At 45.4% G+C, this 16659-nt stretch overlaps 1 protein-coding gene across 2 annotated transcripts in view; it reads left to right on the plus strand.

The window, feature by feature from the left end:
• CUNH4orf48 (chromosome unknown C4orf48 homolog) overlaps positions 1-16272 on the plus strand; it is a 30258-nt gene extending 13986 nt beyond the window's left edge. Inside the window, exons 1-4 of one of the 2 annotated variants that reach the window (XM_057432291.1) lie at positions 5662-5815; positions 5981-6138; positions 11566-11654; positions 16132-16272. In XM_057432291.1, the coding sequence (XP_057288274.1) occupies positions 6015-6138; positions 11566-11654; positions 16132-16197 (279 nt within the window). In that variant the 5' untranslated portion in view covers positions 5662-5815; positions 5981-6014 and the 3' untranslated portion in view covers positions 16198-16272. Of the gene's footprint in view, positions 1-5661; positions 5816-5980; positions 6139-11565; positions 11655-16131 lie in introns of those variants that run through there. The other variant, XM_057432290.1, reaches the window with a different exon arrangement.
• Positions 16273-16659: the final 387 nt, after the last annotated feature.

Below are 16659 nucleotides of genomic sequence, written 5' to 3' on the forward strand. Positions count from 1 at the left end.
CTTCATTTCACACTAGCTCGACAGCAGCCCCTCCTGTGTAACATAAAGCATTCTAGGCTTTAGAAGGTGTTTAAAGATGCTTGTCACACTTGGCTTCAGTTGATTTCTGGAGAACTGGTCAAGTCTGGTTGCTTTCCCACATCTTATACAGTGGTGGAAGAAGTCTCTTGGAGGTGACTAGTTCCTGCTTTAAGGGTGCTAAGTGTCTACCATACTCCCTATTTGCAGCCACATCCCCGTTTTGCAGAGTCATGTGGACTTTGCTGGGACAGCCGCAGTGTCTCGAAGCATCTAATTCTGACCAAGGTCTGGTTTGTGGCTGGATTCCTGAAGGGTTTTCCAGGAAGCTGTAAGATGAGGAACTTGTCAGGCAACGATCCCAGGAACACATTTGTCATTTCATGAGGGAGACTTTTTCCCCTCGCCAAACCTCTGACTTAGTGTTTAAAGGAGATACCAAGCTATCAAGTGAAGGTGAATCATTGCCTCATGGCATAAGGGACAAGGTAAGTATTGGGTGCTTTAATTTTCTGTCCTTCTCAGGTCGGTGATTGCTGTCAGAGAAAAAGACAATACAAGACCTGCAGTGCACCAGCCTCTCACCTCTCAATCCATCTTCGGGGCTGTGAAATAAGTATTTAAAGGAGGATTAAGAAGGTGTGGGCACTGTCATCTGCCCTGCAGCCAAATGTCTCTGAATTGCTTTATCAGTGACCCATCCTAAAATGGCAATGTTCTCTAGCCATCATACTTGCTTAGACCAGAAAAAACATTGCCTTTGCCCTGATAACTGAGGAAGGAGAAATAGTTAGCCTGGATTTCAGATGCTGCCCGAGGGCAATGTATTTGTCCCAGGGGTGTCTGTGTTTATGTTGGAATTACAGCACCAAGAACTAGGAAGTGGCTGCCTGGAAAGCAAAATGATTCTTGTAATTGTAGAATCACAAGAAACTAGGAGGTATGCATAAGAAATCACGCAGCCCATCCCTTGTCTTTATGCAGGGCCACCTATCCCAATGCCATTCCTAATAATGCCTAATTTATACTTACAGGCTTAAATATCCCCCTGTCTTCCAGAGATAATCTGTCCCCACGCTCTCCCTATCATTAAGAAGTTTTCCAGGGGCTTTGGTGGTGCCTCCTTGATGCAATTACACCTCTGCTTATTTCTGCTGCTCTTGGTGTCTCTGCCAGTACCTAGCATTGCATTGACCAGACCAGATGCAGTTCTACAACTCAGCCCTGCTGCTGAAGGCAGTCTAAGCTCTTGTGCTTCATTTTGTATATCCAGTATAATTGCCCTTTTTTGGCAGCGACAGATCATTGTAGACTGATTCCAACTCATGACTCCCTAGCTCCACCACAGAAGTGCCACTTAACCTGCTGTTCCTCATTCCAAATACGAGCTGTTGATGACTCCTGATGAAGTGTAGCACCTTGTTCTCATCCTTATAAAACTGTATTCTGTTTTTAGACCCTTTTTCCAACTTGTCTGCATGATTTACTATTCTAATCCTCTCCCCCAGCATTGCTTAGAACCACCAGGCTGATGTTTCTTCTTAAACAACCAATTTGCTTATTCATTATCCAGCTGACTAATGAAATGCTGAATAATTAAATAACTTGAACTAAGTGGGTCTCTGCAATCCCAATGTGATAGATCTTTCCATGGGGACAGTGACCCATTGCTAACTCTCAGCAGTGACCCAGCTGGTTCTGCTGGCCTCAGAGCAGTTTCCTTAGCTGTTTCTGACAATGCTGTGTGATGCAGCAATAGAAATCATAGAATCATAGAATCATGGAAGGGTTTGGGTTGGAAAGGACCTTAAGATCATCCAGTTCCAACACCCCTGCCAGGGATGGAGCCAAATCTTCCTGAAGGTGATTAAATTTGGCTTTCCCTACCTTCAAGGCCTGTTACCATGTCACAGAAGGAAACTTAACTGGTTTGACTTGATTCTTGGCAAGTAGCTCTTATGTGCAACTCCAGTTCTTGTTTTCCAAGTAGTTAGAAACTTGGTGGGATCACTGCTTCTAAAACATTCTCAGGGATTGACCATAAACTGCTCTGTGTTATTTTCCAGTTCCTCTTCCTCCTTTTAAAGATAGTCACTGCATTTAACCTTTTCCAGGGCTGGTATAACTCACATCTTCCCTGAGCTCTCAGCAATAATTGCTGATGGTGGTTGCTTTAGTTTCTTATTTAGATGTCCTGAGGTAGGTCTAGTGATAGCCCTGAGTAAAAAGAGAGCTGTAGGCAGATTGAAACACAGAAAAGTGACTTTGCACACACCTACAGGCATATGTAACCAGGGCAAATTTACCTAAGACATGTTCACTGGTGTTAGTTGTGCTTGCCTCCTGCTCATGAGTTCACCTGGTTTTGGTTGGTAAGTCCTGTATCGCTTTCTAGGCATCAACCTGATTAACTTTCCCTGTCTGCTGAACAGAGACCAAACTCTTCACTTGTTTTTTGTCTTCCTTAGTGCCTGTGTGTTCAAGGAATGCTTTCTTGCTATTTTTCATGTTTCTCACTATTTGCATCTGGTTTTGCTTCTTGGCCTTTCTGGGGTTGTGCCTGTGTTCTCTTGCCATTCTATTATTCAAGTAATAGTAACCAGGCACAGATTCTTCTGTCTCTGTGCTTTCTTTTTCTGTTTGAGTTTAACAAAGGGTTTCTGGCCATGTTAGCAGGCAATGATTTAGCACTTCATATTAGGCTGGGATTAACCACCCTATTTGCCATATGTATCCATGACTATAATAATAGAGCTCTAAGATTAGAACTTTTGCCTGCACCTTCCTTTTATGCACACGTATTTAACTCAGACCTTTAATGTTAGTGATTTTAGCGAGGTATATGCATTTTCTTCCTCCACTGCAAAGATGTAACCTTCAATACCTGTAACACATAGGCATCAATAAGAGCGAGCTACCAGACATCTCTCCATACTCATCATTTTCCCAAGAAATAGCTTAATGTTTCTGACTATTTTGGAGGAAACTCTTCTTTTGTTAGCAATTCACAATTAGGCATGGATTCTCTGTAGAAAAATTAAGTATATGTATTGCCAAAAGCCCTCTGGGATTCACTGTGACATTCTTCAGCCAGGAATGGACCCCTATGAATCCCTTGGATTTTTCTCATCCTTCAAAGCAAATTTAGTACTGGTATCCCTTAGTCATAGTGGTAGGCAACAGTGGATGTAATAGAAAGCAAGACATGCAAGTGCTTCATGCTTCTGTCTTCTTCAGCACTGCTGGAGGTGATAGAACAACACAGATCTATAGAATTTTTCCATCCAGACTGGCTCCTCTTCCCTGTGAACTGAGAACTGCATCTTGGACCACGCAGTTCTGTTAGCAACAGGAACTGGAGACTTTTCTTATGCTTTCTTAAAGACCATGTAATTTGACACAAAACCTGGCCCAGCTCTGCAAGTACAATGTCTTGATTGTTTCATGTTGGCACCCAGCAAGTAAAAAAAAAGCTAAAGTAATGTGCTGTAACACAGAAATGACACCTTCCACCTCATTAGATGGTGAATAGAGAGTGCCCTACTGCAGATCCCCCCACTGTCACAAGTGGGAGCAGGTTCTGTGCTGTTGTACTGCCTGGGTGGGAGTGGTGCTATTCAGCAAGGACTGCTTTGGTGTTATCACACTGTTAATTCTGGACATTGGGTGATTGAGCAGTCAGAAACCAAGACAAAGACAATCCAGCCTCTCACAGGCAAACTTTATTGGATGCATATACAACCATGCAAAACTTTGCTGTGGTATACAGACCCTAATAACAAGATATATGTAGGCATCCTTGGAGTCTTGGCATGCTGGGAATGACATATTTCAGGACCTTCATTTCTCTTTATTTCACAGTTTTCCCAAGATCTCTGATCCCCTTTTATACTTTCTGCAGTTGTTTAAGATGGGTAACACCTCTGCTTACTTTTATGGTTACCCTTCCTGCTTGAGATGCCAGATTCCTTCTCTCACTGTGGATTGTACTGCTGTTCTACCTACTGAAAGCACCAAGCAATGATGAAATATATTTTACAAAAAAGTTACAGTTTAAAAAAAAAGAATATATTGATATCTTGAAAAAATATTAGAACAAACAGTGCTTTTCACCTTATCAAAGGTTATTGCATCTGCAGGCAATTCCTTTCTATCCTTTACTTGAAGCTCCTGTATGAAAAGTATGGTGGGACCATAATGAGGGCATGTGCAAGAAACACATATGCCAGGGTGAATGGAAATATAAGGATTGGATTTTGTGCCAGAATTTCCATTTGGTGTTATTTAAAGCTACAGATCAGGGCCAGACTATGTGACCAGACCTAGGTGAGTAAAACTGTACAATGCTGTTCCATTATATCCTGGTTCTTGAGGAGCTGCTCCTTTTACAGGCATCTGGGACCTGTGAAGAGATGAACAATGTTAAACTGGGCCAACAACACAACCTCACTTTGAGCGCCCAACTTCGGAGCTTGGCTTAAGAGTCTCAACTTCTCATAAAGTCAGTGGAGCCATTTTGGTGCACATGTGTGCCCTGACTCACCCTATGAAGACCCCATTGACTGGGGGTCTTTATTAGGACCTTCCACACAAGGAAAGCAGAGTTTCAGTTGCACTTTGGGCTAAGAATTTGCTCAGTGTGTCTCATTCTTGCAGGAACTGCTTCCACAGCTCTGGGCTGTCCCCCTGCAAAGTCCTCTATGGCTTGAATAAAGTAATACCACTTTGCCAGAGACTGTTCAAGAGCCTGGAGTTCTTTGAGACAACTTTTAAACAAGCATGGCCCAGAAGCATAAGCATCGCAATGGGGGATGTAAGAGGTAATTCTAAGGAAGCCATAGGAACAAGTCAAATAGAAGCAGCCTAGCAGGTTAATTATTCTGTACAGACCAGGAAGGCTGGATGGAGCCTGCTCCCTCCTGAGAGGAGGCAGAGTGTCCTCCCGTGAGCCACGAATGGGACAGATACATAGCAAGAGGAGTCTTTAACCATGCTCTGGGGCAAACAGGTGTTGAGAGCATTTCTCTCTCTTTTGCAAAAGGTATCACCTCCTCTTTCTAAATACTTACAGAGATCCCTATCCAGGAGGGCTCGTGCTTGAGCTTGGGCAGGACACAGCCTATTAGCAGAATCCCATACCAAGAGCTGAGCTTGAAGCGAGCATCCTCAAACTTGTGCGGTGCGTGGGTTTTGGCTGGGCTGTTATCATGGTTACCTAGTGTGAAGCTGCGCAGGATCCATACTCCTGCCTCGGTCCTGTGCCAATGTTGCTGTTTTCCCCCAGGCTCCGTGTTCAGTGCAGTTAAATGAAGCTGCTAATGAAGTGTTCCCCAGAGTGCAGGGTGCCATCGGCAGGCCCTGCATCTTCATTTTTCCAAGCAAACGTCTGAGTTTTCATCTGTTTTGAAACCTCCTGGAAAGAAAAACCTCATTCTGAGCGAGTTGTAGCTAAAGCAAGGGATGGAAGCTGGGTGTTTCAGCACAGACCCTTTGGGAGCAAAAGCAACATAAAAATTGCCTAAGACCCTCTTATGGGCAGCAGCCAGTGTTTGAGAGGACATGGCCTTTGAGGAGCAGAGGCAGAGGAGGAGTACAGCAGAGGCACTGTGGTCTCTTTAAATCTTCTCCTCTTGGCAGCTCCAATTTTTCAGTGTTGCTATAGCAAATCTCCATGGCAATGACCCTAATCAGGGAAGAGGGGGTGCGGAGGGGACGCATGCTCAGAGTGGTGCTGGAGCCTCTCCTCCTCGCTTCAGCTGCTCCCAGGGTCTGACACACAGGTGAAGAGAAAGATCAGGTACTTGGCAATCCGGTCCTTGGGGTGCATCCGAGCCTGTGGCGTGCGGCTGCAGTGATGCGTGCGTGCGGTTTTGTGTGTGCGTGCGGGTCTGAGCTTACCGCATCTCATCCTCTCCTTTGTGGGGAGCAAACTGCTGAGTTTCACTGTTTCTCCTCGTTCCAGGCAGGGAAGATAGCTGGAATTACTGCTGAGAGCCATGGCGCTGCCGTCTGCCTGGAGCGTGACGCGTGTGGCCATCCCGGTCATCTCGGTGGTTGCCCTGCTAAGTGTGAGCCTTGTGGGGGCCAGCCAGGACTCCGGGAGTGTCATTCCTGCAGAAAGTACGTACCTGCCGTGCACTCGTGCCCTCCTGCTGCCCCGTGTCCTGCGTGCTTCCCTCCACTTCGCCCACAGCAGCCACACAGACCTTGAGCTCCAGGGGGACGCTGCATTGCCTGGTTAGAGAGGGAGTAATGATGCATTTGTAACGTGTCAGCAAAGCACACGACAACAATGCTTATAAAAACAACAAGCAAACAAAGGATTAGTAGCTATATAGGAAAAGATGCTAACTGCATACTGTAAATTTAAGTGGAGCTTGTTTTCAAAGCTCTTTGGTTGTAGGTCTGTTAGATCTGCTTCTAGAGAGAGTTTTGCTTCCTGATTTGCCACGATACATGTAATGTCCTCGCTAGTCGGGATAGCATTAGAAGAAAACTTGTGTTTATTTCTGCTAGGACATTTCTTCGCTTATTTTCATATTTGGCTGGAACAATAGGTCAAGTTCAACTTTCTTGTGACTACTACAGATTGACAGAGGGGGAGTTTACCCAGACAGTTACTTGCAATGCATCTATCGCCAGGGAGCTCCTGGGTTGGGATCACAGCTCTGTATCAGCTTCCTCTGTCATTTTGAGCAAGTCTCTAGTTAAACTTTCTCAGCTCCAAAATGAGGCAATAATTCAAAGATATGAGGGGATGGAGTCAATGTTCTCAGGGTGTTTTGGTGACAGGAAGTGGGAAGTAGCCACTCATTGGAAACTTAACATATCCTCTGGGAGAGATAAAACATAGGAAGGTAATTGCATACAAACCAACCTCTAGTTCTTAGTCATGCTTGCTTTGTATACCTGGCTACCAAAGCATTTAATGCAAGACCTGATTTAGTCATTGCATTTTATTCTCCTATAATTCCATTACCAGCTTTCAAATACACCTATGAGTATTTGTCTCTGGACTTACATGTTGATTCCCTCCTTTATCACACTCTCTTCTTTCTGTAAGTCCTAAGTTTTGATCTAAACCAGGCTCATCTCTATTCTGTGATCTGTTGTGGTCTGTTTTCTGGGCATTGATTGATTTTAATAACTTTTATAACAAGTATTCCTCTCTGTCTCCTCAAGGAGAAAATCATGGTTGAAAAAGAAATTATATGTGCCTTTGTGTGCCTGTGTTAGCAGAGGAGATTTTGGGGAAGAAGCTTATAGTGGTTCCTTGTTCTGCTTGTGCAGTGCGAACTCCCATTTTACCTGTAGAGCAGAACTCTTGGCCAGTCTGACCCCAGTCTCAAGGAGTTATCTCTTTGATGTCCTCTGGCCAGGCTGCCAAGTCCCCTGAAGAGCTCTTGAGGAAGATGCCTTGCCTTGTCTTACTCCTGCATGTGAGAGTGAGGGATGAAGGGCAGAATGTGGCCAGTATCTGCAGAGATGTGCTGCTCTGTCCTGAGTACAGAGGCTGGTAGCATCGCTATGAGTACGTAACAGTATTTATGACTGAGGCCAGGCCAGGAGGAAGACTGTCAGCTGGCCATGAATTGTAAATTGTTCTGTGCTGCTGCAGGGACAGAGTTTAAAACAACAAGGAATTGAGGATGCTCCTAATGAGCCACTTGTTGAGAGAGTGCTGCATAACTGCTGAGTGCTTCAGGTACCATCCTTTGCCTACTGGGGCTGTTCCTCATAGTTAACCTGTGGAACTCCTCCCTTGGGACACTCTGAATGCTGGAAGTTTGCAGAACTGATTGGGAAAATTCCAGGAAAAAAAACTTAGAAATGGCTGTTAGATACAGCAGCAGTCCTTTTGGCTCAGGAGCTGCCTCAGCATATTCCTCAGGCCTGAGAGGGTCTTTGGGGATACATCTTGTCCTGTTCTTATCCTTTTTCATTGGCATCCATTGCCAACCACAAAGGTCATGTCCATAACCAGTCCCCAGTGATGTTCCCTGTCATGGGGATGTCTGTACTAGTAACCTGCTAGGATGGTCCCTGGCACTCTTTTGTCCATGACAAGAGGCCAACTCCCTGTCTGAAAGACACAATTTACTGTTCCAGAGATCCCATGCCAGCTGCTCTCAAAGCTTGGGAATGCTCCTAGACACATCTAATGCAGTACAAAAGATGCCACTCATGGGAGACAGGGCAGTGGGCCAGGCAGACCTTTGATGTGATCTAGTACAGACATTCCTGGATCTTTTCCTGCTTGATGTCAGCTGCACTGGGTATTTCTCATCAGGGAGTTGATCCTCCTGGGCAGTGACTCATTTTGGGGGCAGTGCTACTGGAGCACATTCCCTATTGCTGGCGCTGAAATCCATACTGTCAGCCCAGGTAGACTGGTGGTTGTGGGATCCCAAATGACACAAGTGAATAAAAAGAGCTCTAGTATACATTCTTGATGGGGATAGATGATGTTCATGGACCATTCTAAGTGTCCTTCTGCAGGGCAGCCCAGTGGGATGCTCCATGATTATATCTGTTCCCAGATGTGCAACATGGGACTGGGAACTTGCCTTTAGGAGGAACAATCCCTCATGGACCACACAACACTACAGCCTTTGTCTCCCACTTGATGGGAGAAATGTGTCCCTCCTACAGCACCACGAGCAGGAGAGGGACGGAAGTGCTCTCATGTGAGTGTGGGAGGTGCAGGAGGCACAGGAGAGAAGCATGACAGTGAGTCACAGTCCTTCTTAGCAGTGCAGACAGATCCTGCCATGCGTGTGGCACCAGTATCTGGCTTGGGGTACCATCACCTGCTCTCCACTTGGCACACTTTCTGCCAGCCTGCAAGCCAGACCCAGCTCTTCATGAATAATGCTAATTAGCAATGATTAATCATGTTCCTATGCTGCATACACAGCACTTCGCATATGCACAAGGCTGTTGGAGTATGAAGTGATGTTACTCATGTTTGCAGATCATCTTCTTTAAAGCTCAGCTCAATGCACTGAAAAAAAAAGAAGTCATTTCCCCAACCTCCCATTGCATTTATAGCCCGTATCACTCACTGTGAAAGCTCAAATGTGGAACTGGAAGAACAGAAGCTGGTCAGTCTGTTTTCATTAGCCAAGGTGCATGAAGCACAAAGACTAAACACCATGTGCATGCAAGGGAAAGTAAATTAGACTTCCACAGTGCTTTCAGTTCCAGTTTGTCACCAACAAGAAGCCAAGAAGCATATTTTAAGCTCTCCTCCCTCACTTCTTCCAAACACACAAAGACACATACAGTCTTCATGCTGACAGGACCCATTTAAAGAATTATAGCTGACTCTTGATAATTCTCATTATGTTAATCCACAAACCTGTTAAGTCTCTCTATGAATGATAGTCTGTTCTCAGCTGTCAGCAAGGAATTAATAGCACTCTGCTGTACTTTGCTAGGACGTGACTTAAGGTTTGGTTTCATGATTGCTTTAAGCTGATGTAAGCCTGTGCAACCTCTGCCCTTCTGCTCCCTGTAACCAGGCCTCCTGCCCTTGTCCTATTTCTTGTTCTGGCCCCAGAACTTGGAGATCAGGATCTTATCTGAAGAGAAAACATCAGTGCAACTGATGCACCAGCAACTGCATGGTCAGTTCTGCTGTGAGCAAGGGAAAGTGTGAGAACACATAGCAAAGGGCAGAAAGCAGGGTGGGATTGCTCCTATTGGCAACAGCACAGATTTAGATGTGTTTAAAACCTAAACAGACCCTTAGGCATCATTACATTGAGGAAATGTCCACGAGCATCCTACTGAAAATACTGTGAGCATGAAGGGAGGGGTCTCCCCAGGGTGGAAGATTAAGGCCAGTTCAGCAGCCCAGCGCTTGTGTCTGCAAAGAAGCCACCAAGGCAGGGAGTGATGGAGAGCAGGAAAGTCATAAGTAGGACAAAGATGGTGAATATTTAAGAACTGTCCCTTCCACTGCAAAAATGAGAGGCAGGAAATGAAAGCAGCAGATGTTAACCTCGGAGCGGACAGGAATGTTATTTTGTTCACTCACTGAATAGCTCAGCTGTGGAACTCATTGCCACAGGATGCTGAAGATGCCAAAAGTTTACATGGATTCAGGAAGCCACAGGGCAAATTAATGTGAGAAAAATCTGTGGAGGGCTTATCAAATATAGAAACACCAACCAGGCACAGGATATCCTCCAGCCTCTGGGTAGGCTAAAAGGACATTGCTAGAGGCTTATTCTTGTATCTTCCTGAAGTATCTGCTATGGGGTACTGTAAGATTCTGGCTAGTATAGTTTAAAACCCATCTTAGAGCCAAGTCAAAACACAGCACTGCACCAGCTACCAAGAAGGAGAAAAAATGACTGCTACTGCTGAACCCAGGACACTTGGGCAGCTCTGCTTGCAGAAGTCTGACGGTAACTATAGGCTTTCCAGGTAGTGGGGCATTGCCCCTATTTTATTTGGGGAACTGCATTCATGTTGCTCTAGTGCAAGATGCTTGAGACATCAGCCCTGCCCTAGTTCCGTCCCCTAAGTACTGAGCGGGTGTATGCTCTGTAGGGCTGCATGGGTGGAAGTTTACAGGCAGCCACCCTCCCCAGCTGCTTGTCACCTCCTCCCAGGTACATCTGTTCTCTCATAGAGTCATAGAATGGTTTGCGTTGGAAAGGACCTCAAGATCATCCAGTTCCAACCTCCTGCCAGTGGTGCTGCTTCTCTGTGCTGCTGATGCATCCCATCCTGGATTGGAGGAATGAGCTCTCCCACTGCAGAGCTCCCAGCAGGCAGGGGTTCTGACCTGACACAGGCAGAGCTGTGCCTGCAGAAGGACCCTCCACCAAGGAGGACAGCCCAGGAAACTGTATTAGAGAGTGAACAAAAGGGCCTGAGATCAGTGCAGGGTGAGTCTTGGCAGGGCAGAAATGCCCAGCTCCAGAAGTGAGCCATTGGAATCACTGTCAAGACCCCCCTCTTCGTCTCCTCCTCTGCCTTTTCCCTGCACTGCCCTCTGCACACACACTGGCACCAGCTGCAGAGCCAGTGGGATGCTTTGCATTTCTGGCAGAGAGAAAATACAGCAGCAGGTGAAAGGAAGCAAATACAGATCTGGCGCTGTCCCTTGCCAAGCTGCTCTGTAAGAGCTCCTGTAGAAGCAGACCTGCCTCTCTGATTCCTGAACCCCTGCAAACTGCTGTTTTCAGGGTATCAGTTGAGATTTCACAGATCTGAGGAGGGTGATGATTCCAGTCTTAAGGGGAGATTCTGGGGCCTGAGACCACAGAACACTGGGCAGGATCAAGCCTGGGTTATGTTCACAAACTCCCACACAACAAAATGCTGTTGTGTTTTTGCCAGTCCTCCCACATTTGCACAAGGGTTCACACAGCCCTGTCCACAGGCAGCCTTAACGTTGTAGATGTGCCGGTGTGGGTGCCTGGTGAAATGGGATTTCTCTTGTCATTACAGGGTCTTTAAGTATTCCCCCTGTGTACTGCTACACTCCAGATTCTGTGCTGTGACTATGATGTATTCTCTTCCTTTATCCAGGTCGTCCCTGTGTTGACTGCCACGCATTTGAGTTCATGCAGAGGGCGTTGCAGGACTTAAAGAAGACGGCGTATAACCTAGATACACGGGTTTGTGTTTCTATAGAAATGCTTTTCCTTAGCCTTTATCTCCAAGTGGCCAGGTCTGCCTGTCTGTGTACAGCAGATGTGACATCTCTGCTGACTCACTTCCATTTCAGCAAATAGGATTGTACCAAGTACAGATTATTTTTCACCGGTTTGAGAGGTTCCTTAAAGATCATCTGGTCTGACTGACTTCTTGCATAACAGGCTAAAAGAGTCAGCCCAGACAGTCCCTGCATCAAATAGAGAAGGAAAGATGTATGAAGGAGAGAAGAACAAGAAAGTTGATTTGCTCTTTACCCCACAGCACTGCTTCCCAGCTTTGGAGTGACTGTTCACAAGCAGAAAGTGAATAGGAGACCAAGATAGTGGCAGGCAGGGCAGGCAGAGAGGAAAGGGATGTGCCTGTATTTCTTGCTCATGGATCAATATTTGCTCAGGTGTTATCACAGCACACAGGACATTTTACAACTTCACATCAGTCTTGCGCTGCAGAGGTCCCAATGAACAAACCATGAGGGTGTGTTAAATGCCCTGATTTTAGCAATGCATATTTATGTGGGTTCATGCATATGCACAAACACTGACTGGGGTAGGACATACCACAGTGGTTTCCATGCTGTCTGAAGTTTGCAAGAGGCAGGATGTCTCTCACCTCTAGTAAAGCCCCCCATGTATGTCTTGTCCTGCCTCTCCTTCCCTAACAGCTCCCTTGACACTGGCACATGACAGTAAAGCAACTTGTGGTACATGAAATCAGTTCACAGCTTCATCTCCCAGTTCTTGGGTGCCTGCTCAGTGCCTTTGACCAGTGCCATCCCTGTTGGTAGGTGAGAAGGGCTTCTTGCTCCTCTAAAGGCACGCTCCACTCAAATTGTCATTCACAGTGGAGTCAACCAAAGGGATATAAATCAATTACATGTCTCGAACTATAACACAGAAGGGCAATTATGTTGCTTTGCCTTTGGTTTCTTGTGACCTTGGGCAATCAGGTACATCCCTACACTCTAAGGCTGGAATGTCTTTAGCTTTCATGAGCTATCAACAGCAAACTGATTAGGACTGAGCTCTGAGTGCAGTACGGGTTACATTGCAAAGGTTTCCCATGCGCTAGCATAATACTAAATAACTCTTAAGCAGTGGGGTGTGAATAGTGAGGCCTTAACTCCAGCAGCTGTGCTGGGCTGCTCTGGTGCATAACAGGGTTTTACCTGTTTGGATTAGGTTCAGTGAAATGTTTTGTACCTATACAGGACATAGCAAGACCATGTGCAGTCAATCACAGCTGTGTTGGTTCTTCACCAGGCTTCACATGGGAAGTTGAAGGAGGTACTAAATTTCCACCTAAGCTGCATTGGAAAGACTTTTTTGAATACAAAGGAGGCAGCACAATTCCTTAATCCCACTTACAGACCTATTCAGGTGTATCTGTTTTGGCTATTTGAAGAGCAGAGAATACAGTCCATCAGAGAACAAAGCTGTCTTGTAAGAGGTGAGGCAAAATGTAAAGGGAGAAGCTGGTTCCGGAGCTTCTGTCTCTGTGAGGACCTGGACAGGCACTGTTTCAGAGAGCTCTCAGTATTACAGAGCAAGGGGCACAGGAACAGTGCGTCACCAAACCAAACATAACCAGTTAGCTGCAACATCACCCACCCTTTGACAACAGTCAGAATTCAATACTACCAGTAAAGAAAAAGTATATTATTGTGCACCTTTTCCTTTTGGACTGGGACTCTAAAGGCCTTTCTGGAAGAGATGCTTTAGTTAAATACAAATTACTGAATGATGTAGAGATACTAAAGTGAAATGCAGTGGCCAAGGCCCTACAAATGGCACACTGTGGCCTTCTGTCCTCTGAAAAGTAGAGACTCCATATCCTTACTCAACAGCTGGTGCTTGTCTCATGGTGACAACTACACAAGTTTTACACACAAATAACTTCATTCAACAGCTCCTGAGCTTTGAGAGTTGTTGCTACAAGAGCAAGCCCCAAGTAGGACTGCTCCTATCAGGGACTTCCTAAGCCAATAACAATAGGGCTGCAATTAGCTTTTGTAATTGATGCTTCTCTTTCATAGTCCTTCAGTTTACAATTGAGTGCTCTCAGAGCTGCTCTTCCTGCCTGTAAATAGAATCATAGAATACTTAGATTTGGAAATGACCTTAAAATCACCCAGTTCCAACCTCCCTGCCATGGGCAGGGACACCTCACACTAAACCATCTCACCCAAGGCTTTGTCCAACCTGGTCTTGAACGCTGCCAGGGATGGAGCATTCACAGCCTCCCTGGGCAACCCATTCCAGTGCCTCACCACCCTTACAGGAAAGAATTTCCTCCTTATATCCAATCTAAACTTCCCCTGTTTAAGTTTTAACCCGTTACCCCTTGTCCTATCACTACAGTCCCTAATGAATATTCCCTCCCCAGCATCCCTATAGGCCCCCTTCAGATACTGGAAGGCTGCTATGAGGTCTCCACGCAGCCTTCTCTTCTCCAGGCTGAACAGCCCCAACTTCCTCAGCCTGTTTTCATATAGGAGGTGCTCCAGTCCCCTGATCATCCTCGTGGCCTCCTCTGGACTTGTTCCAGCAGTTCCATGTCCTTTTTATGTTGAGGACACCAGAACTGCACACAATACTCCAGGTGAGGTCTCACAAGAGCAGAGTAGAGGGGCAGGATCACCTCCTTCGACCTGCTGGTCACACTTCTTTTGATGCAGCCCAGGTTACGGTTGGCTTTCTGGTCTGCCAGCGCACACTGAAGCTGGCTCATGTTCATTTTCTCATCGACCAGCACCCCATAGCCATGAGTGACACCCAGGCAGGGTTTGTGGTGACAGTGACAGCTTGTTGGCATTACAGTGAAATCCAATAAGCCTGTTTGATGTTAAGATGATTCTGTGATTTCTACTGGGTTCCCAACAATGAGAGTGTTCACTCATCCGAGATTTCATTGTGCAAGTGAGAAGCCGTGCTTAATAACGCCTGCCACTGCACTAAGCTGATAAGTGAAAGCAGACAAGGAAAGTGAACAAGTCCTCCTTAATGAGAAAGTAAATGTCAAAAGTTTGAGTTGAAAGGATAGAGTGCTGTGGAGGGGAGGCAAAAGCAGTTCTGAATCAGCCTCTCCCTGCAAAAGCCTGCAGTCTGAGAACAAGAAATGAGTAGTAGAGAATGGGAACTGATGGGGGACAGAGGTACTGGTGGCCAAGCAAGGCAGAGCTTGGTGGAGCAGGTCCCCATGAAGAAGTGCCCATCCACTCCTTTGGAAAGTGAGTCCTTTGGAAAGGAGGTGCCATGTCAGGGGAGCACCAGCAGGCTGAAGATCTTGTATTTCACAGAGCTTGAGTTAATTTGTTAACAAGTGGTTTTCAAACTTCAGTGTTTTTTTCCCAGTGCAGATGGGAAACCCATTCATGGTTCATTTAAGCCTGATAACATTTTTTACTCCCTCAAAAAGCTCTTCAAAGTCAGCCTACAAGGTGCTTAAGGGACCACAGACCACAGGGTGAAAACCACAAGATATGCTCAGGAAGAAGTTTCTCTTCAGTCTCAACTGCACTTGCTAATGTGAGTTTCTTGCACCAACAATTGTATTTTGAGCCTTACAGGAGACTCAGTTTCTGAAATGATGGTGCTATTTGCAAAATTCAGCCTTTGTTTCTCAAAACATGAGGCCAGGACCCACAGAAGTTTCAAGTTATTTGATCACAATTAAATAAATTATACTTAAATATCTTTGAGGATCTGAAGTCTGTTTTTTTTTTCCCTGAAAACAGAGGAATAAAGCTTGGAAATGCTTTTCCACTAAAGCGTTCCAAAACCAAGAGCAAGTAATTTTACATGATGCATATAGAGAATGGCTTTTAAGCTTTTGATGGAGTTCTGGGGGCATGGCTCCAAGTGGAGTTGATAAGAAGGCAATTCTCAGTAAATTAACTCAGGTTAAAGAGAAGAGCCACAAACTCAAGTCTAGATCTGCCCTGAGAGATGATGAGTTGCAGACAACTAGGTTAAACTGACAGCTGAATTGAACCAGAGTTATTCTAGAGAGACAGCAGTGTAACTGAGAGCACAACTGGCTCCTCAGCACATGCTGTATGCTGCAGTTATGCTCTGCAGTACTAAAGACACCCTCAACAGAAGGCCATCAATCACGGCAAAGGAATTAACAGCAGTGCAGTTGAAAGTGGAATTTTTCTCAGCATTTATAAAGGACACTTTAATAATTCTGACAGCCTCCTCCCTAGAAGTGAACTGTGAAAATGGAAACATTTAAACTGTAAAAATACTCTCCATGCATCTTGGTGCTGAGTATCCTTATTTCATCACTTTTTCTGGATGGGAACCAGCACTAATAACTATGATTTTTCACTCGGCAAAGCACCTTGGCTACAGCTGTGCAGAGGGATTAGGAATCATCAATTATACAGTCTTTGAAAGTGATATATTCCTTTCTTTGGTTTCATGTGGTTTTTTGCAGGCAGAAACCCTCCTCCTGAGAGCAGAAAAGAGAGGCCTGTGCGACTGCTTTCCTGCAATACACTGAATTGACCACTGAGATTTGGCCATTGAACACTTACTAGTTTTTAAAATGCTGTTCAATAGATTACAGGAAGACACAGAGTGCAACTTGTGCCACACTGCAAGGAAAACGACTTTTATCCCAACAGGTACAGCTCAGTTAGACCATTTTTGCTTTGATGTGTTTTATCATTACCGTGTGCGATATTGCATCTGCTCAAATGGCAACGGAAGAAACAGTGCCAAAGTCTCACTCATGGGTTTCATGCAAGGATAACACCTCGCTTTTCTCATATTTCAAGCCAAAAATCATCCTTGGACTCTCAGGCCAACCGCTCAGTGCATGTGAATTGCCGCAGATCCGTGAAAGTCAGTGGAATCAAACTCTTTTATGTATTTGTCATAGAATGTATCCCTAACATGGAAAGGAACATCTACAAACATTTACAAACAAGCAGTCATGGCTCTATTTAGAAATTAACAGTTG

Source organism: Pezoporus wallicus, unplaced genomic scaffold, assembly GCF_028554395.1.
Source record: "Pezoporus wallicus isolate ANWC-B61680 ecotype Strahan unplaced genomic scaffold, APGP_CSIRO_Pwel_v1 contig_8490, whole genome shotgun sequence".
Classification (NCBI taxonomy): Eukaryota; Metazoa; Chordata; class Aves; order Psittaciformes; family Psittacidae; genus Pezoporus; species Pezoporus wallicus.